The sequence below is a fragment of the Fukomys damarensis genome, unplaced genomic scaffold (assembly GCF_012274545.1).
Source record: "Fukomys damarensis isolate Sample0158 unplaced genomic scaffold, DMR_v1.0_HiC HiC_scaffold_12, whole genome shotgun sequence".
In the NCBI taxonomy this organism is placed as follows: domain Eukaryota; kingdom Metazoa; phylum Chordata; class Mammalia; order Rodentia; family Bathyergidae; genus Fukomys; species Fukomys damarensis.
In genome coordinates this window covers 56550474-56572841 of record NW_022900924.1, presented here as the reverse complement: position 1 = coordinate 56572841, position 22368 = coordinate 56550474, and the positions used below count along the sequence as shown (strand labels likewise).

The window sequence follows — 22368 nt, the reverse complement described above, 5'->3', positions numbered from 1 at the left end:
ACATACATATATTATGTGTGTGTGTGTGTGTGTGTTTGTTTTTTTTTTTTGTACCGGGGATCGAACTTGGGACCCTGTGCTTGCGAGGCACACGGCAGATCCACTGAGCTAAATCCCCAGCCCCACCAATATATTTTTGGAAGAAAGGATAGTGATAAAAGGAAAAAGAATTACATACGTTACTTCTATGAAGGTAACAGTAGCTAAAATCAAATGAATGTTGAGCTTTGCGAGTATTTTACATGGATGCAGTGATTAGTACCTAGAGTTAAGAGAATACGCACTAGAATTTTAAAACCCACCACACTTACCACCTGAACACTCCTCATAGATCCCTGACCCGTCCTCTTCCCTCATCTTGTGGTGGAAACAAGGCATGCCTGGTGCTGGATGGAGAGTCCTGTGGGACTTCTTTCCAGGTGCTTGGTGTCTCTAACAAAGACTCGGTCAAGACCCTGAAAAGGCAGCCAAAGTGTACATTTATTGGAAGTAGAAGAGAAGTACGTTCTTCAGAGTGAGAGCTGGCGGGAGAATAGGCTCACAGAAGCCTCAGGAATAGGGGCCCTGCAGATGAGGAAGGGGGTCTTTCGCATCAGAATTCCTAGGTTGCCTCTCTCATGCAAGTAAGGCATTGGGACAGTCCTGTTACACATTCACTTGGCTTCACACTGTGTAAACTGTCCTTCAGGAAGGTTTGCTTGGCTCCCTGCACTTGTAAATGAAGGATTGAAAAGAGCATCTTCTGATTGGCCCTATGAACAGCACCAGATTCAAGTAACGGCTTGAACGATTGCACTTTTCTGACTGGGTCTGTGTACAGTGGTGATGTATGAGTGCCCCCCCAGGAGTGTCCCTCACCCTGCTGCCCTTGTCTACAGCCAGGTCAGAAGATGAACATGTCCGTCCAAGTCCATTTATGTTCAGCCAGTGGTTTTCAAAGTGTGACCCTTGGAGCAGCAGCATCACATGGGAACTTGTAGAGTGGAAATGTTAGGTTGGAAACTAGGAGGGGAGGGAGCCCGCTGACCTGTGTTCAGTAGGAGTTCATCCTGGTACATGCTCAGGTTTGAGAACTGTTCAGGAAAAGGGTAAGTAGAAATTAGATTGGCATCCAAGTCCAGAATGGATTGTGACCTTTTGGAGATATGGTTAAACAAAAAGTGACCAGTCCAGTTTGTTTTTCTAGTGAGAATACTTTACCTTCAAACAAAATATCATTATGCATTGCAGGGAGTTTGGCTGTGTCAGGTCACTGTCATCCAATCCAAAAAAGGATTTTCTACATAATCTCTTTCATCTGTAAAAATCCATAACCCCTACTTCTTTGTTTCACATTATTGCTTTTGTTCTGTTTTGTGGAGGGTGGCACAGTGGCTACACATCGGTATCCCAAGTTTGGAAGAGAATTTTTTTTTCCCCTGTTACCAGAAATTGAACACAGGACCTTGTGCTTGCCAGGCAGGTGCAGTGCCACTGAGCTACATCCCCGGCCTGGGAAATGAATTATCTTGTGTGAAACTTTAAAATTATATCAGTGGTACTAAATTTCGACTAAGTATAGGCCCTGCTTCTTACTATTTTTATTGCTCTGGCTCAGAAAACTCCCACTGCAAAAGCTTATGATTGTTGTTAGGTTCAAATTATAGTATCTGGGTTTCAGGTAAGTCTCTTGAAGAGTAAACTCACCTGTATCTACTAGTCCTCCTAGCTTAAGTAATTTATTTTCTAGATCAGTAGCTTCCATGTTAATTTTTTTTAATTGATTATATAGGATGTCACATAGTTGGACACAATTGAAGCTGCTTAAATCAGCAGTTTTGGAACAGTAACATTTTCAGTGCCTTCACTCCCTAGAAGAATGTGTAATGGGTTTATTATATACATTAATCCTTAAATATAATTTATGTAGTAGTCTCCTTTACCCATGGGTCCTTCCAAGACTGCCAGGGAGACAGAATAGTTCCTGGCCTGTACTCCGCTTCTTGTGAGGAGGGAGGTGCCATGGTTCCCACACACAGAGACAAGGGGTGACTGACTGGGCACTGTGACGTTGAACAGCCTGCTGCGCAAGGGTTACCTGAACACAGGTGGTGAAAAACCACAGTTGGCCCAATGCGAAAGGGGCTGCTGAGTGCCTGTCGGGTGGGTGGCATGGATTCACTGGACAGAGGAACAGGACAGTTCACTTCCCAGGCAGGACAAGACAAGATTTTATCATGTTACTTAGGATAAGAGGTGATTTAAAACATTTCTGGGATTCCCTATGCAATACTTTTGGCCCACAATTGACCATGGGTAACTGAAACCGTAGGAAGAGTAGTATAATTTGTTTATTTCGCTTCACTGTCAGCAATTGGATGGCCTTTCCTGAATTAGACCAGCCTAGTACCTCCTCACACCTTTTGTCTGGTGTAATAAAAAATATGCCTGTAGTCCAGCTACTCAGGAGGCTGAGATGGGAGGGTTGCTTGAGCCCAGGAGTTCAAGGCCAGCTTGGGAGGCGTAGTGAGAGCCTATCTTAGTCTTTGCTCTAGTGCTGACGTATCGTCCCGTTCCTGTCCGTGCCCCCACCATTTAACAAGTACTGCTTTTCAGGGCAGGAATACTCTATTGAAAATATTGGTGTAGCATATCGTATATAAAATCTACATAGCACAGATTGCCTTTTTACTTGATTCTCATTAGTGTTTTAAAAACAAACAAATTCTGATTGTGGTTTTTCTGCTTACACAGCAAAGACTGTGGAAATGGAGAGATTGTGGCCAGTGAGTGTCAGTTAGCAGCACTGAGCCCCAGACCTCTGTGCTTATCAGCACCCCCTTTGAACCTAAGTGACCAAGAAGACACAGTACCAAAGCCCTGGATGAACGGTAACATCTGCTTTCTTAATACAGTCCTGTCGGCTTTTGGTAATATAGAAACTGTGTAGCTGGGGATTTGACTCAGTGGTTTCGCTGCCTACTTTGAAAGCACAAGGACCTGAGTTCAATCCCTGGTACAAAAAAAAAGAAAAAGAAACTGTGTAGGAGATATTTTCACCTGAAGCAAAAGTTAGAGACAAAAATAGAAACAAGAATTATTTCAAAGTTATTTACCTTCAATATTTTAGATGGGCCAATTCCTAAAATACATTTGTGATCGTGGTACAGGTAAATTATAACAAATACCTAAAGTATTTATGGTTCCTAAATCTAGTAAATATACCTAATTATAGCAAATACCTAAAGCATTTGTATGTATTTTAAGGTTTATGTCAGGTTTTCTTTAATAATTCATAATGCTCTGAACAAAAGATGTTTTGTGGAAGGATGAACTTGGAAACCAAATAATCACTTTGTGTTGTGTGCACGCCTCTTCTGTGCCTTCGGGTGCGGACTTCATGCTGCCTGGGGTTACACACTATGCAGCGAGTCCACAATGGTTGTGTTTTATCTCACAAAAGCCTTACAGTTTTCACAGTGTAAATTACTGCAAGACTGCAACAAAACTTCAGAGAGTTCCATGTTACATCTGAAAGCTACTGAGCTAACATGAAATGATTTCAAACTAAAATTACTTTATCTATAAAGAATGTTTTGAAATGCCCCAGTTCTCAAAAAGACCACCATTAAGGAATGCAGCAGCCGGCGTATTAGCCAGCTCAGGCTGCCATAACAAAATACCGTAGACCAGGTAATTTAACCAATAGAAATTGGTTCCACGCAGTTGTGAAGGTGAGAAGTCCAAGAGCAAGCTTCTGGCAGGGCTGGTTTTGGTGAGGGCTCTATTTCTGGCTTGCAGAAGGCTCCCTTCTTCCTAAGTTCACTCGTTCTTTCCGGGACATGCTCTTTAGCCTCTGTTCTTACAAGGACTCTCACATTTAAGAGCTTACTTAATCTCAAGGCCTGACCTGAACAGGCCCAGTCTCCCAACACAGTCACATCACAGGTTAGGGCGTCAGTATTCAATTTGTCAGGGGAACCTGGCTCAGTCCGTAGCACCTGGCTTTAGAAAGGCTTTACTTCAGAAAGTCGTGCTGTGTGCAGTGTTTGCCTGTTAAGATGTAGCATCTGAATGCAGTGCTCTGTGCCGCGGTGTGAGGCTTTTAAGAAAGTTCTCTGCAGCTTACAGTGAGATTTTTAAATTCAGGTCTAGAAACACGTAACTACTCGAGATGTCATATTTTACTGTGACACACATGGCAGTACAGTCTGTAAATGTTCCAGAGTGAAGCTTCAAAGCAGCTAGTAGTGACCATTGTTCTGACGGGCATGAGGATGACATGCGGTTATAAAATGCCATTCTAATCATTTCTAGATGTCAGATTTCCCGGAAAACCTTCTGTCCTAAAGCTGCAGAATCCCAAAACTTGTGAGATATTTAAAAAGGAAAAAAATATACGGGTAAGTCTTCCACTGGAGAAAAATATTTTTTTTAAATGATCACCCATATGTTGGACCCCTTCTGTTTCTATTCCCCGTTGTCATTTTTTAAGCAGTTCCAGACACAGATTTTGAGTGGAGATTAACGGTAAGACACAGAAGAGAAGCAGTGACCTAAAGGCTATTCACCACATAAAAGAGTTGAAAGCAGAAGAGGGAGAACCCAAAAGCGAACGTACAGGATAAGTAGTTCCCTGCCGTGAAGGAGAAAGCTGGTGTCAGGAAGACTTTATGGGAAATGTCCCTTCTCCTCTGTTGTTTGCCCCTTCATATTAGAGAAACCGAGGAGAATCTGGGTTCTACTAAGTGCACCTGAAATATGATTCAAGTTGTAATTGAATTAACTTTCTGCAAAAGTAGGGGTGAGAGGATGGAAGGGAAGCAGGACTATAGGCTTTTAAAGGCAGGTGGCCTGGGCTGGGGTTTTAGCTCAGTGGTTCAGCTGCCTGCCTCACAAGCGCAAGGTCCTGCGTTCAATCCCCGGTACCAAAAAATAAAATAAAAACAGGTGACCTGCATCAGGGTAGGGAGTCTGGAGTATTTCTGTGCTTTCCTCTCGTTTGCTGGGAACATAAAATTAAAGTTTTTTAAAATGTGAAGTGAAACAGTGTTCACCTTGCTGGAGTATTGTATACTAAGAATAAGAAAAGTCAGACAGATCACTCTAAATCGTTTGTTTTTAAAAATGTAAATTTGGGGGTTTTCTTTTTTTCTTAGCAAGTTAGCAAGCAGTTTACTTTGAATTATTTCTGTCCGTCAGGGTTGGAAGTGTAATTTAGTGGTAAAGCCCATGTTTAGTATGTCTGAGGCCCTGTGTTTGAGTCCCAACACCACAAAAAATAATCTCTGTTTGTGTTGCTGCATATGCTTTCTCAAAGGACTGCATTTTCACTTAACACAAAAAAGTGTCTTTTCCTAATTGCCTAGATGTTCCAGAAGCCCCTGGGGCTGCTGATCCCCCGCAGATACTGCAAGTTTCATTTCAACACCTTCCGGGGCTGCGAGCGCTCACCGTGCAAGTTTGCTCACGTGCCTGAGCAAGAGGACGAGAAGGTAACGGAGGATCTATGTAGGTGCACTTGCATTTGGATTTTCAGCTGTGCCTGTTTTTGTGCTTTATGTAAATGGAATTATTTAATATATATTCTTATGCGTATGGCTTCCTTTTTACTTTTAGTTTAGCCTTTACGAAACAGGGTCTTTTTTTTTTTTTGTACCAGGGATTGAACTGGATCCTTGCGTTTGCAAGGCAGGCCACCGAACCGCTGAGCTAAATCCCTGGCCCTTAGGAAATAAGGTCTTGCTATGTTGCCCTCAAACTCCTGGGCAGGGCCACCCTTCTGTGGCAGCTGTCCCAGTACTGTATCCCTAGGCCTACAGGTGTGTGCCACCAGCGTGGCTCGCCTGGGTTTGCTTGATATTTTTGAGATAGGTCTGTTATTTTTTATTTAGTTGCAGATGTTTCTTTTTCATGGCTGTACAGTAGTATTCCATGGTGTGAGTATGTCAAGGCTCACCGTGTGGACAGGCATTTGGGGTTCCCAGCTTTGGATGTTACGACAGTGATGCCATTGGTGTTCCTCTGCATGTTTTTGGTGAGCAGACGTACACATTCTCAGAGGTTACACTTAGGACTGGAGTTCCTTGTCATGCGTCTGTGTGTGTTCGATCTTAATAGACACTTACTTAGTGGCTTCACCAGATCTCTCTCACTGGTGGAGCGGCATCGGAGAATTCTGGATGGTCACGTCCTTTCCATCTGTTGTGTGCGGAGCCTTTTCATTTTAGCTGTCCTGGGGTGAATAGTGTTGTCTGCTGAGCTGATTGATGGAGTGGAGCATCTTTCAAAAATGTATATCGGACATCTGGACATACTCTCTTGGAAGTATCCAAAAGTTTTCCCTGTGTCCTATGGGATTTTCTCTTTCAACCCAGCATACAGGAACTCTGGACAAAGTTTTTTGTCGAATATACATAATGCAAAATTTTTTACTACTTTATAAGTTGCCTTTTCATCCTTTTAAAGCTAGCTTTCAAGAAACAATTTTTATATAGTCTAATTTGCCAGTCATCTTTTTTTTATAGTGTTAACTTTTTGCATCCCGTTGAACATATCTTTGCCAAGATCATGATGATGTACTTCTGTGGTTTTCCTTTAAAAGTTTACTGTTTTGCCTTTTGCATTTAGAGCTCTAACCCAGCTAGATTTTTGTTAATGAGAAGAAGGTCAGGGCCATGTCTTTCTGTGTGGACTTCCAGGTGACCCAGCACCACTTACTAAAAGACCACCTTCATGCCCTGCACAGCCGTGTCCCTGGAGGCTGTGGTCAGTCAGTGCGTTTATCCTGCACCAGCAAGTGGTTGTTTTTAAAATAACTTAAGTAAGGATTCTGTCGTGAATTCAGTATGCATTTCACACCTGTGACTTAACCAAACATCAGCTGTAAACTAACTTTAAAACTCTGAAATAAGCCAAAGGATAAATGGAAATTATTGTCGTTCTTATGAGATATAAAAAGGTCATTTTACATTTTTATGACTTTTGTAGGTTTGCATGGATGTATTTAAGAAATACATAAGTACCGATGAACTGCGTTTGCTACAGCGTGCAGGTATGAAGCAACTGAATGGTTGTTACAGACTCTCTGCTGTTTCTCTCAGTGTGCTATTTCTCTTAGGGTTTGAAAGTAAGTGCCGTACTTGCTAAGTCTGAAAACTGTGACTATCCTAATGGCTCAGTTGACCTTAGACTTAAAAATAAATACATTAGCTTGATTAATAAAAACATATCTACCATAACTTCCTTATATACTAATATTTTCATGACTTAGAGATTTCATTTACAGATTTGGAGAAGAGAGAACTGTTAATTGGCCTGTAAGTTTATTTAAAGGAATTGTTTGGAGTCCAGACCTTCCCTCCTGTGTCCTCTTTTTGGCCAGTGCACCATGCCCAGTGAGTTCTGTGCAGCTCCATAACCAGGCCCGGCTATGTCGTGACTCCATGCTGCCCCTGCCCCTGCCCCATCAACCCAAGGTGCCTCTCCTCCCAACCCTGTCCCCATGGAAAAAACATGCTTAGCTTTCAAAGCTTAGTCTTAATAAATAGGATTGGTTTCTCCGGTCCCACAGACCCATTCCATTCCTCGTTTTGTGAGCCCCAGCAGTGAGCCGGCTTCACACCACCGGAACCACACAGTATGGTGGCGATACACACCGGAGCCTCACATGCACCAGCTGGAAATCTCACCCGGCCGGAAACAGTCTGCCAGCTTGTTCTTCTCGCTGCTCAGACCATTTCCCCCAGGGTTAGGAAAAGCATCAAAGGGAACTTTTTTTGTTTTGTTTTGGTTTTTTGAGACAGGGTCTCACTATATAGTTGAGACTGACCTGGAACTCACTATGTAGCCCAGGCTGGTCTCGAACTCACAGCGATCCTCCTGCCTCAGCCTCCCGAGTGCTGGGAATACAGGCGTGCGCCACCACACCCCACTGAAGGGAACTTTTTAAGCAGGTTGAGCGGAGGGAATGTGATCAGTGGGACTGTGACAGCCAAGAAGCCGCACACAGTCAGACATGGGTGAATTTTTAAGTTCCAGAAATAACGTCATAACATGAGCCTAGAAGAAAGAGGGGATGATACGGAGAAGGTGCAGCACCCCAGAAGTGTAGTTCTGTGTGAAGATCCATTGAGAACAGTGGAGGAAGGCACCTGAATCCAGCTGTAAAACCAAGTGCGAACTGACAGCCAAGAAGCCGTCGAGTAGCATAGATAACTCAGAACAGACCCGGTATTGTATACACAGGGGCTTAGTGTTGGCAAAGGCCGTATGAAAAGGAATCATTTAGTAAATGCTGCTGAGGTAAGAGGGTGGCGGTGTAAGAAGATAAACTCAGAGAACCGTCCACGTAAGGCATGGGCTGAACTGCTCAGGCTCTGTAGAGAGGCCTCAGAGAAAGCACTGGTGCAGCAGAGCAGAAAGCTGAGTGGAATTTTAACTTTTTATTTTCAAGTAATTTCCGGTTTACAAAAAGTCACAAGTATAAAAATAACAACATTCCTATGCCGTACTCATTATTTGTGCCCGCTTTGTGCCCCCGAATGTGCGTGTGTGTGTGTGAGAGATACAGTTTCCACTAAAGGTAAGTTGCAAAGTTGCATTCATCGTGGTCCTTTACCCCTACGTACTTCCGTGCATATTTCCTAAAAATAGGACCCTTTTGTGTGACCGTGGGATGTTGATTCCTAGCAGTCAGTTTCACGTGGTCTGATCGGCTTGTGTTCAGATTGTGTCTGTTACCGGCTGGCATTCCCCTCCCCAGTCAGGATCCAGTCCAGCATCAGGTGTTCGTTTGGTTGTCGTGTCTCTGTTGCCTCTTTTGTGACATTTTCAGTTTTTCTTTGGCTCTGCATGTGTGCGTGTGTGTGCGTGCGTGTGTGTGTGTGTGAGAGAGAGAGAGAGAGTGTAAGTGTAAGTGTACATAAAACTTAAGCATTTTTCTCTGGCACTAATCACACTTGGCATTGTGCAACCATCACCACTATCCGTTTTCAGAACTCTTTCATCATTTCAAACAGGAACATCCATTAAACAGTAACTTCCCAACTTCCGGCTGCCCCCAACAGCCACACCCTGATAACCACTAACGGGCTTTCTGTCTCTGTTGCCTGCACCAGGTCCTTCGTGTAGGTTCTTTCACTTCTGGTTCATTTCTTTAGCATCACGTCTCCAAAGCTCACCCATGTTACACCTGTATCAGAATGTGCTTCCTTGCTGAAGCCCAGTTTCCTTGCATGCATCCATCACATTTATCTTTCCAGCTGTTAGTGATGCCGGGGTTGTTTCCGTCTTTGGCTGTCAGTGAGTGCTGTTGCTAACAGCCTTCATGTGTGGGTGTCTGACTCCCTGCTTTCAGTCCCTTTGGGTGGGTACCTAGGAATACAGCTGTGGGTCATATTTTATATTTAAACTTCCACATGAAATTTCCTTTCCAGAATTTTATGGCTAAAAACATTTGAAAAAAGTACTGGTTAGTGTAAACCAAAATGAATCATGGGCCAGGGATTTAGCTCAGTGGTGCTGCTGCCTGCCTCAAAAGTGCAAGGACCCAAGTTTGATCCCCGGTACCAAAAAAAGAATTGATATACTGTAATAGCAATTCAGGAGAAAACCATGGTTTTTTTTGAAAAGCTATAATTTCTATAATTTTAAATAAAGGAAATACAAACCCTGCAAACTTGATCATACAGATTTAAACTTTAAAGAGCCGTTAGAACATTGTAGATTTACTATGTGTAATACCCAGAAATATTTGAATTAATAAGAATAAAAAGAGTCCAGTCAGCTGTTTACAGTGGCCTGAGCATTGCTCTCACCTGTGAGAACTGGAAGCCGCCTTCAGAGTCTCCACTGATGCCACTGGAGGGTGATTTTGTTACTGCTGGGCAGTGGTGAAAGTTCTCGCACCTCACTGATGCCCTCTGTTCTCTCCTTAGTACTACAATGTGAGGGTACAAGCCAAGGCTCACAGTTTGGACTCCTCCAACAACAACATGTAAGAAAAGCCTTGTTAGCAACTCAACCAAACAAAATCTTCACAACTCCGTCCAATTTTTCTGATACCATCATGGCAAGGTGATCTGGAAAGATCAGCAGCTTCCCCTGCACCAGACCTGCAGTCCCAGCCAGAGAAGTGGGGAAGGCACCTGACTGTGAAATTGTTGTGAAGCCACACTCTTGGTGGACAGAACCTCTTTAAAAACAAAGTAGCAGTTCATATCAAAAGTTATTAAATCATTGAACCAACAGTTTCACAAGGAGAATCATTCTTTTAAAGTTATATCAGCATTTTTAAAATAATGCAAAAAGATGAGTCACATACAAATTAGTGGACATTTACATATAAACAGACTATTTTTAACTAGTCTTTTTTTAAAATGTCTGACGTTCTGGTTTAATTAATGAATTATAATAGCAGATCCTGCTTCTAAGATTTAGTATGTAAATGCAGCCCCCCCAAAAAGGAACAAGATTTATCTCTTATGTGCCCATAGAGGTAGTATACACAGCAGCTTTCCAGCAATGCTGAATATTATTGCACCATATTATTAAAGTTGTTAAAAAGTACTGTAATGTTAACATTAATTTTTCAATTGTGCTACTGAGCTTTGTCATTATTACTGACTTTTGCAAGCAGCATCAGTTAGCAATACATAATTTTGCAAGTGATTCAGCTAGAAATAAGTATTTTTAGTAGTGATAATTAACACAAAAATAAAACCAAAAGCGGCCAAGTGTGATGGCGCACACCTGCAGCACTTGGGAGGCTGAGGCAGGGGGATCACTGAGAGTTCGAGGTCAGCCTGAACTGCATCTGCATAGTGAGTTCAAGGCCGGCCTGAACAGCTTAGTGGGACCCTGTCTCACAAAAAGAGAGTGAAAAACCAAAAGTAACTTTTACTAAGACAGTGTTAGCCAAAGTGTACAGATTTTTATCTGAAAAGTGCAGAAGTAGGACCAGGTGTGTGTGGCAGCTTGGACTGACACTTCATGGATGGTGTCTGAGTTGGTGCCCGCTCTGAGTGCTGAATGTACTTGGTTTCAAATGTTACTTCCATTTTGACTTTTGCTTTAATTTTCATCAAGTATTTCTGGTAATCTGCTTTTCAAGAAAATGAATGTATAATTATCTCTAAATGCAGAAATGTTTTCTTAGAAAAAGTGGATATCTTAAAAGCAACAAATGACTGTTTTTTCATTTTCAGTAAACATATTTGTCGAGTACTACAGGAAGTTTCCTCCCGGGATACATTTTGACTTACAAGTACTCAATGAGCTCCTGCTTTCTTTACTCAAATACTGTTTACTGAGAGAAGTATTTCAGGTAGTGAAACTCAGCATAATGATTAAAATGCTGGTAAGTAGCCTGAGACTGTTACTTTTTAAAACTTTAAATTCATTTCTTTGTTAGATTTTTTGAAGTTAGCAGTTAAATTTCTATATTTGTTAAGTACTTCCTAGAGAAAATTTGTGTTTTTCAGCATAAATGAATTTGAGAAATTTAAAAGTATACTGAAAGAAGATATGAAAATGAGTGTAACTTTTTTGTTTTATTCAGCCTGCTCTAAAAATATTACTAAAAGTATTTGAGCACGTGGCAACTATGAAATTAAGGAATGCTGTACCTGCTTTAATTGATATCTTTTGTAAGGTACGATTTATCTCTTTCTTTTTCTAATTTGAATAACCAAAAAAGCAATTATTTGTCCTTTGGCCCTTTATCTTCCTTCATGTGTATCTTGGATGTCAGAGAATACTATTTTCAGAAACGCTTTTTTTCCTCTTCAAATAGTTTCTGAACAGACTCCAGTGGCTGCAAGCCTTCCCCTTAAGTGAATAGTTAGTTCCAAACACACCAAGTGACCACTTTTTGATTTGCAAAATGTCTTCATCACTACTCTTTGATTATAAAAATTCTTTCTCTAAATGATGTAAGGTCACTTACAACAAAAGCAAATTAATAGACAAAACAGAAACATGGCACCTGAGAATTTGTTTGAGACTTGGTGCTAAAACAGAAAGAGAAATAAGACTTTTTATGACTTATACAAATATTTTAACTTTTGTTGAATTCTTCCCAGTATTTGATACTACACAACCATCTACTTCAGAATAGGCCTGATGATAGGAAAACTTGCAATTTTCTTTCATAAAACAACACACTGGGCCAGGGATTTAGCTCAGTTGCGCCACACCTGCCTCCCAAGTGCAAGGTCCTGAGTTCAATCCCCAGTACCAGGAAAAACAAAACCAAACAAAACACTAACCCCTCTGGCGGCTGCGGGGAGATATTTAAGTGACTGTGTCTAGTTCCACTCTGTCAGACTTGGCAGAGTGCCTTGTCTGGAAGTATTTAAGTCAGAAGTCGCTTAGCCCCTGAGGTAGTTGTTGCAAACCTCAGGGAGAGGGCTGAGCATGTGCCTTGCACGCTCAGCGCCCTGAGTTCAGTCCCCAGCTCTGCAAAAGCAAATCAAAAAAGAAAACCTCCTAAGGATCTCATAAATTGTCTGATACTGAGTGACTTGGCTTTCTGCAAACTGTTTCCCAGTTACTGTCCGAATAAAATTACCTTTAGGGAGAATATCTAACAAAGACGGTGATTGTCATTTTTGCTTGGTTAATAGGAGCTGTCGTTTCTAAAAGTTGTTTAATGCCAGTGCTAACTTCCCTGTTGAGAGAATGTCGGGGTCTGGTAATGACAGGGTATGTTATCATCGCGGAGGAGGATGCTGCTCCCCTTCCTCCTCCCCTCCTCTCGCCTGCATAACAGATAGTGAGAAAAGAGACCCTACTTTGTACTGCTCCTTTGTCAGGAAGCTGTCCGTGTCTATCTTAGATTCTGAGCAGTGTTAAAAGGCACATCGTTGGTGTGTCAGTAGTCACTTTTGCAGCCTTCTTACAGTCGGCTCTGTAAGAGGAATCAGACATCACTGTTGCCCGGGATGTAGCTCAGTGGTTCGGCCGCCTGCTTTGCAAGCGCAAGGACCAGAGTTCGATCTCCAATACCAAAAACCAAAACAACAACAACAACAAAAATCACTGTGGTCAGTGAATGCAGATGGAGCAGCCCAGGCCCGGGTTGGGTTGCTTTCAAACGCTAGAGCAGAACAGTGAGTAATAATGGGGTTTAGTCCTTTATTGTCACCGAGTTCGGAAGGCTGTTAAGGTAGAAGGAGGTCAGTGGGTTTAGAGGGGAAGCTTGTTCTGTTTTGTTTCGTTTTTAGTAGATCGATAGATTTAGGACAGTTTTTCTTTTACGTAATAAAATTAAGCATGTATTTTTTTATAATAAACTTAAGTCCGAAGGAGCTGATATAAAAGTGTTTAAAGATTAGAACCTTATGTGTTGGAAAACTTAAAACAGTTATTTTCACCAAACCTATTTTCAGATTTCATTGTGTGATCGTGGATCAGAGTGTGGTTTCTATGCCGCACTTACAGTTGCCACAAAAGTTGAGGTAATTTTACTGAGAGTTCAAAAGTAGGAGAAATATCTCAGCAACCACTTGTTAATAATCACTAAAAGGAATTCTGCCTCAAGATACACATCGATGAGGGGTTGTAACAGTTGTCCGGGTTGTGGTGGCACACGCTGTCCCAGCACTCTGGCAAGCTGAAGCCAGAGGATCACAAGTCTGGATCAAGTCTGAGTCTGGGCAACTTGGCAACTCAGTGAGACCCTGCCTCAAAATTAAACAGGCTATGGGTGTAGCCCAGAGTGAAGGGCCTAGCTTTAGTCCCCAGGACCCTCACCCCAAAACAGTTCTAATATCAGATTTATAGCTTCTCGTGTAGAAATATAGTATCCCTGGGGATAGGTAGCTTCTCTTTTTAGTCTCCTCTATTACGGTTTTGCTGCCCTACCCCAAATTCTTATTTCCTGGTACTCTTTTCAAATCTAGACTGAAGAGAGAAGGCACCGTACACCCAAACATTCAAAAAAAGGTCTGATACTTAAATAATTTCTAAATGGTGGGGGGGTCTGAAAACCAGAATAGAACCATAGGGTCTTAGCACAAGTGTTGCTAACAGATTCTCACGGGAATTGCTCGCGGCTCTCGCCGAGTCTGTCATAACTCTCTGATATTGGCAGTGTAACCCCGCACCCCCAGGGTAGCAGCCTGTGTCCCCGCCTCCCCGGAGGATATCGGGTCCCGGAAGGTCTGTCCGAGGACGCCAGCCCTGCCTTCACATTCACAGCTGAGATACTCAGCCCTCACCAGGAGCGCAGACGTCCACGAAGAAGACAGGAAATGAAGCAAATGCGAACGAAGGAAAAACTTTGGAACTGAGTTTTTACGTGAAATACTCTACTTACTGTATGTGGGCAGTAAGTCGGCCCTGGGTTATCGTGGCGTTCTCTGGCTGGAGGATCGCCTGGGCGCCACTTATGAGAGAAGGGTGGTAAAGTGGCTGCTCTAACTTAAACAGAAAGAAAATTCAGGTGTTTTTACTCAAAAATCTTTATTTTTACTTTAAATTCTTAAGGTGTTTGTGGTTGTCAAATATTGAAGAAAATACACTCAGAACTTCTTAAATTCCCCGGTCCACCTGCGTCAGCTCTCGCATCAGCCTTGGTTGTCCACGCACACTGGCTTCTCAGCTCTTCCACGGTCTCATAGTAACTACTTTTTTCTCTTCTGCAGCTCGTTGAAGCTGGGATGAGGCTTGACCCAGACCACTTTAACTATATTGTTAAGCTTTTATGCCAGCTGCAGGCTTCTAAACAAGACATAGCTGCAATTTTGGAAATCAAATCCAGGTGAGAAAAATCACTACCGTCCAGGCTAGAATACACGTACTTTGAGTGCTTTGAGTGCACATCCGCGCCGCCGTCTATGTAGGAGCTGTCGTGAGCCCTCCCGTTCTTGGCAACGCCTGCCGCACCGCGCCCCTCAGTCCTCACCTCATCCAGCACCTGGCACCTGAATTACAGTGCACTCGACTTACAAACTCAGTCTGGTCAGTGGAAGGCCCAGGCTCCTCTCCAGAGCCTTCTGTCTCTGCTGTGTACAGGCAGATTGCAGTGTGCTCAGGGAGACACTGGCCTAGGATTTCTCAGTGAACCCACCCAGGAAAGGATGCTGTACTAGTCCTTCTAGAGCTCTTTAAGGGTTAAACCTGTATCTGAGACCATCTGGAAATACGAGTGGCTGGCATTTGGGTCAAAGCTCAAGACTTTGGTCATAAGTTAGAACAAAAATTGACTCAGTGATTCTGCCACCTGCCTTGCAAAGTGCAAGTTCCCGAGTTCAATCCCCAATACAAAAAAAAAAAAAAAAATAAAAAAAAAAAAAAAAAAATGCAGTTATAATCCAGGCTGTTCATATGTCAGGCTGGTCGTAACTCCAGGATGCACTGTACAATAGAATTTTTCTTTCTTTTATGCTACATCTTACGTTAATTTAACAAAATGTCCTGATTCCTCTTGTGTTAGCTTTTTTCTGTTGCTGTTGTCACAGAATGCCTGAGAAAACCAAGTTACAGAAGGAAAGGTTTACTTTGGCTCGTGGTTTCAGAGCTTTCAGTCCATGGTCCTGGGTCCTGCTGTTCTGTGTGTGCTGAGGCAGAACATAATGGCAGGGAGCATGAGGTGGAGCAGCCAGCGCCTCGTGGTGACCAGGAGGTAGAGAGGGCACAGCAGGGGCCGGGGAAGGGATGTGCCCTTTACGGACACGCCCACTACGTGCTTGCTGCAGTTAGGCTCCACCTCCTGAGCCTCAGCCACCCCAGATCCCATCGTTGTGCTGTTGGTGCAGTCAGAACTCTCGTGGTCCGGTTGCTTCCCACTGCCCCTGAACACTTCGCTGGGGCCGAGGCTGCAGCACACATGCCGTGTCCTGGCCTAGTGCCTGTCCTGAACATATCCTTTCTCTGTGTAGCCATGGACCTCCAGCACTTGGGATTACAGGCGTGCACCACCACACCTGCAGCCTTTGCTTGTTTTTGGTGCCGGGGCTCGAACTCAGGTCCTTGTGCTTGTGAGGCAGGCGGCAGAACCACTGAGCTAAATCCCCAGCCCATCTTTGCTTTTTAATCTCTGGTAATATACATTATTTTTTTTACCAAAGTATAACTTACATAGAAAAAATATACAAATGAGAAGTACTTCAGTGAACCATAACTTTTGTTGTTGTTGTTGTTACTGGGGATGGAACTCGGGACCTTGCACTTGCGAGGCAGGCAGCCTCACCTCTGAACTAAATCCCCAACCCGAACCATAACTTTTTAAATGAAATTAGATTTGATAAAGACCAGTTGCATCAACCACCCAAGTCTTTCAGAAAAAGCCTCTTATCTCATTCCTCTTTATCTGCTAATACAGAGGTTCCCAGATTTTCTTGGTTCATAGAGTCCCAAGGCCGAAAGAAATACAGCAGCGGTCCTGCTTATGAAGGAGTTAGATCCAGAATAAGCAGTGGTAACACTCGCTCAAGGTCTGACGGTGACCCTGGAAAATGCCGCTGCATCTGCAGTGCCACCCTGTGGGTTTGCTGAGGTGCCCTGCACACCTCGGTGCAGTCAGAACCACAGCTCTCAGGGACCCTGCCTCCTTCCGGGCACCACTTCGTCATTGTAACTCCTGGTAGCTGACATTATTTGTGTTGCTATGAAAGTTAGAACTCTTACTCAGATTAAATAGATTTGAGGATCTAAGAAGTGAAATTTTATTTAAAAAAGTAAAGTTCATTTAGCTTACAGTTCTGGAATACAATCTGTTTTACGTAGGGTGACCCGGTATTCTAAACATTAAATTCATTCTTCCCCTGGGCCATATGCTAAAAACTTTTTGCATTTTTGGGCAGTGGCAAGGAGGCCAAGTGGCCGGCAGATTTGGTCTCTTGCGTAGGGAGGTGTGCAGAGGTTCCAGAGGGTGGCAGTGTCCTTGTGCCGGGGCAGCTGCAGGCACCCACCCTCCACACAGTGGCTGGGCATGAATCTGTTGGTGTAGGAAAGCTCTGGAACAAACCACCTTAATTTTCAAGTTTTCAAAATGACAGCTGTACGATTGTTCCTGTATACTCTACCAGTGCAGTGACTGTTCAGTGTTCTTTACAAGGTCCTTATGTTGGTGACCTGTTCTGTGGACAAGAGAGTTCTGAGAGAACAGGAAAGAATCATGAGGACTTAAGGGTATGCATCATGACTGGGCTTGACCCAGCCCCAAAGGAAAAGAAATCCATCCGTATTTTATGTTTGAATTTTCCTAACTCTATTTGAAAATAACCTTTCCTGGGATAGAGAAATGAGGTTTGTTTGGACTTTTTGTTTTTCTTTTTTATTGTTGTTTGTTTGTTTGTTTGCTTGCGACAGGGTCTCACTATGTATTGAGACTGACCTGGAACTCACTGTGTAACCCACTGTGTAACCTCGAACTCACAGTGATCCTCCTGCCTCAGCCTCCTGAGTTCTAGGATTACAGGCATGTGCCACCACGTCCAGCTTTTTTTTTTCTTTTTGGTACCAGGGAATGAACTCTGTACCTTGTTGTGCTTGCTAGGCAAGTGCAGCACCGCTGAACTACATCCCTGAGTTTTAATAGTCATACTTCGATTTTCATTACTTTTTTTTTGGTTTTTTTGAGACAGGGTCTCACCATGTAGTTGAGACTGACCTGGAACTCACTATGTAGCCCAGGCTGGTCTCAAACTCACAGCGATCCTCCTGCCTCAGCCTCCCGAATGCTGGGATTACAGGCATGCGACACCACACCCGGCCTTATTACATTTTAATTAGATAGTTTATAGTTCATTTGAAAGGCTTTCAAAATACATATGCCTGCCACAAAGAATTTGAACATTCTCACTAGTGAGAATTTAAGTTTGCCTGTAATCTAAGAAATGTGTTAATATATATTCAGTGATTATTTTAAAACATTTATAGCAACTACTGATATGTCAGGACTTCTGTCTTCTCTTTTACCATTTGTTTTCTATTTCCTAGTCCCCTTTCTTTGTGCCCTGTGGGGATTATCTACTGTATACTGTTTTTAGTATCTGTGTATAGGGTTTTTTGTAGTTGCTCTAATGAATTTATCTTTTAACCCAGTGATCCCCTTTCTTAGAATGTATCCTGATAGACTTCTGTTGATACAAAAATCCATGTACCAAAGATCATCCATTCGAGCATTGTTCACATTTGCATAATGTCAGGGATGGCCCAAGTGCCCACACACGAGATAAATAACTTACAGTTACGTATACGGTGGGACCCTGTACTTTATAGCCATAAAGGAGAAGAGTGAGAAATCCCTCTGAACTGATTTGCAGTGATTCTCAGGACATGCTATTGCTGAAAATGTCCTCAGTGCAACCCTCAGAGGATAGCAGTTGGAGGGTGATTATAAAAGCATGACCATGTACCCTCTGCAGGAAATTACTTATCCTCCAAAGTAAGGGTAGAGGAGGCTAAAAGCCAAAGGAGGGAAGCAGTGTACACGGCATATTAGCCTTTAAAAGAGCATGAGTGGCTCATATTAATATCAAGTAGACTGAAAGCAAAGAAAATGAGCAGGGACAGGAAAACTACCTACTTCGACTATGGCCAGTACACCCAGAAGACTCATCTTAAATGTGTGTGCACCAAACAGCAGGGCGGCAGAATGCATGAAGACAAGTGACGGAGCTGAAGGGAAGAATAGATCTGGTGTTGCAGAGGAGGATGAGCTTCAGCATCCCTCTCAGCAACTGATAGAAATACTAGAAAATGACGAGATGCAAAATCAGTATTGCCACCGTCAGTCAACAGTATCAGATAGACATTTATGGGACTTGCCACCCCGAAACAGAATACACATTCTTTTCAAGCACCTATGGGGCATTTCCCTCAGAGAGACTTCTATGCTGAAAACTAAAGCAAACTTCAGAAAAATCTAAAAGAAGGAAAAGAAATAGGAGAAAAGGAAAAAATGGAAGCAGGGTCTTTATAGAAAGGGAGGGGTGGAGGAATTGGAGGGAGAGCAGGATGGGGAGAAATGAGGACCAAGATGGACTGTGAAAAGGTACAGCTCCCAGTGATGGGTATCAGCGTACTGTATACCTAAAATGTACCAAGGAAAGCAATGGGAAAAAAAGTTTAAGTATACAGATACGCTGTCTCACCTGAATGGAATCAAACTGGAAAACACGAATAAATGGAAAATCTCCCAATGCTTAGAAATTAAATAACAGAGTCATTCTGTATATCTGTGATGAAAAGAGTCTCAAAACTGAACTTGTTAGAAATGATTAAAATTGAAAATGAAACCGCAATTCTGCGACACAGTTAAAGCAGTACATTCTGAGAGAGAAAGCCATAGTATTAAATATTCTAAGCTCCCAACTCAAGAAATAAGAGCAAAGTAAATTCAGTGCCCAGAATTTTACCTAGTGGTCCTAAAACTAATAAATGGATATAGCAAGGTAGCAGAATAAATACCAAACAAATGCAATCATGTTTCTGTACACTAGTGATGGAATGGGGAAACCAAGGTGAAATACCTAAGTAAAAATCTAACGATGAACTCGTGTGCTGGAAGTTACAAAATGCTGATGGAAGAAACCCAAAGATTCAATAAATAGAGATGTATACTGTGCTTATGAGTTGGGAGATCAACCATAATAAAGTTGTAAGCCAGGCGTGGTGGTGCACACCTGTAATCCCAGCACTAGGGAGGCTGAGGCAGGAGGATTGCTGGAATTTCGAGACCATCCTGGGCTACATAGTGAGTTCCAGGTCAGTCTCAACTACATAGTGAGACCCTGTCTCAAAAACAAAACAAAAAAAAATATGTAAATTCACCCAAAATGGATCCTTTGGTTTAATATATTTCATATTAGAATGTAGTAAGGACTTCTATATGTATTAAAATCTTATTCTAAAGTTTATATTCAAAGGTAAAAGAACTAGAATAACACAACTTCTGAGGGAAAAAAAGTGAGAGGATTCATTTCCCCCTGCCCTTAAGACATGCTGTATGGCTACGGTCACGGAGGCGGTGTGGCGTTGCGGGGGAAAAGAATGAGTTTGAAACTGTCCTCCTCATACATTGGAGGGTTGTTTCACATCTCTGTGTGAGTTGTCTGATTTTGTCTTTTTCCACCCTCTTCTGGATTCTTAGCTCTTTAACTGTTGAATGTTTGTAATACAAATCTCAGACCTTGGTCAGTGGTATACATATATTATAGTTCTTTCCATCTTGCCCCTTATTTTGATTTTGTGACGATTTTTGCCATTCAGTATCTTTTCTTTGTATGCAACCTAATGTTTCAATCTTATTTTATTGTTATTATTATTGCCCTCAGTTTTGAGTCATTTGGTTTTTTTATTTCCTCTGGATTTTGAGTTGTAATTTCCCTCCCCCGAGGTTTTAGAGGAAATCATCATGGTCCCTTCGACTATTCACATAATGTCATTGTTGGATTTAGATTCCTCGTCGGTTTGGAGTTCATTCTTAGGTGTCTTGTGAGAAACGCGTCGAATTTTATCTTTTATTAATTACTGTCCAATTTTCCCAGCCACGTTTAAACGCCTGTCCTTCTGGTGGTTTGAGAGGCCACCTCATGAGGTTCTCAGTGTCATATGTACCTGGGTCTGTCTGTGCCCTTGGTTATTCCTGTACTAGTACCACGCTATTTCAGATACAGAGGCTTTAATAGTTTGATATTTGATAGGGATACTCCTCTTTCATAGTTTTACTTTTTCAGTGTTTCTTTCTGGATCTTCCTGTATGAATCCTTTTAATATTTAATGCCAGCTTCCTAACCCCATATAGTAGCTTGTTGGTATTTTTTATTGTAAAAATTAAGTTTAGGAATGAACTTTGTGGAAATTGACATTTATAATGTGTCATTCTATTCAAGAACAAGAAATGTCTTTTCAGGCTTATTTGTAGGCTTTTCAGGAGTATATTATAATTTTCCTCATATAAACACTTAGTATTTTTGGTGCTCTTGCGAAGTTTCCTGTACCAGTAAGTACTCTTTGGACTGACTTTTGTGTATAATCTTCTGTTCTACTACTGTTTTCTGAAGTCATTATTCTTTGTATTAGTTTCATTCTAGAATCTCTGACATTTTCTGTCTGTGTTGTCAGCGTCTGCAGATAGAATTTTACTACTGCTTACAGTTACGTCTCTGGATCTGCTCTCTCTGACTGCATGGCTCAGATCTCTAGCACAGATTGAGCAGTAGTAGAGTTGCATCCTTGCGTGGTTCCCCATCTTGGCAGAAATGCCTCGGACTTCAGGGTGTGTGTGTGATTGTTTCTAAGAAAAGATCCTACTCCTGTATTGGTGTTTTTGTCATGAATTGTTACATTTTTTGAAACTAAAAATTTTATATTGTTTTTCTGTTTGTATGCTTTACAGAATATACATTTAATAGTCAGCTTTTTATTATTACGTTTGCAGTTCGTGCGGTTTACAGTCATCTTGGGAGTGGTTACATATACATATTGCTGCTTTTTTTTGAATTGTTGAATTTTTATCAAGACTTTTTCAATATTTCTAAAGTTAATCATAATTTTTCCTTTTATCTATTACTATTGTGTAAGATATTGATGGGCTTGCTATCACAGAACTTAACATGTTTGCCTAAAATAAATACTCCCTGGTCATGGTGTTTTATTTTTAGTGTGATCTTGGGTTCTATTCCTTAGTATTTTATTTCTTTTATTCCATCATCATTCTCAAGTGATACTTGGGAATGTTTTCTTTTTTTTTTCTTTTACTGAGTTTATTGGTACATTCTAGGTGTACGTACAGTTACATTCATTATTGGGATCTTGTACCTTTACATGACAGGTGGTCTTGGTTCTCATTTTCTCCCCTGTCCCTGCCCTCCCTTCACCTCCTCCTCCCCCTCCCCATTTGTGAATGTTTTCTTATTTTTGCCTGTACTTTGAGGGAAAAAAAAGCTCTCTACACAGTGGCTGTTTTGTTCAGCCCTAAAGAATTTTATGGCGTACTTTATGCATTTCGGATTTCTCGGGTCTCTTTGGTGTGAACCATAGGACCAAATAGTGGCTTTTCTGGGGGTGAACCCAAGCATAATTCATCCTTTTTATCATTAAAGGTTACAGCCTGGGCAGTTCACAAAGGATTGGAAGCATGATTTAGATTCAGCCTTGAATGAAGTAGAGGTATGCCATTTATCTCCTAAATAAGTTGCAAGACTGTCTGAAAATCAGTAATGACAGAAAATGTTTGAATGATAACCCCACTCAGGTAACTTTCAGAAATGCATCTGTTAAAGAAAATGCTTAATGAAAAGAAATTTGATGTTTTTAAAAAGTTGATATTTCAAAATGCAAACATTTTAATTTCTAGAGTTCTAAACTATTGTAAAAATAATTGCTCCTTTTCAAAAGTATTATTATTCTACCGTAACATAAATTAATCCAGAAGTT

General features: G+C 41.8%; 1 protein-coding gene across 1 annotated transcript in view; it reads left to right on the top strand.

Moving 5' to 3' along the window:
- The window catches only part of Topaz1 (testis and ovary specific PAZ domain containing 1), a 67808-nt gene that overhangs the window by 29688 nt on the left and 15752 nt on the right, over positions 1 to 22368 (top strand). Inside the window, exons 7-14 of the mRNA XM_010624441.1 lie at positions 2734 to 2870; positions 4297 to 4382; positions 5349 to 5474; positions 6970 to 7033; positions 11187 to 11338; positions 11540 to 11632; positions 14628 to 14743; positions 22035 to 22101. Coding sequence (XP_010622743.1) covers positions 2734 to 2870; positions 4297 to 4382; positions 5349 to 5474; positions 6970 to 7033; positions 11187 to 11338; positions 11540 to 11632; positions 14628 to 14743; positions 22035 to 22101 — 841 coding nt within the window. The remainder of the gene's footprint in view (positions 1 to 2733; positions 2871 to 4296; positions 4383 to 5348; positions 5475 to 6969; positions 7034 to 11186; positions 11339 to 11539; positions 11633 to 14627; positions 14744 to 22034; positions 22102 to 22368) is intronic.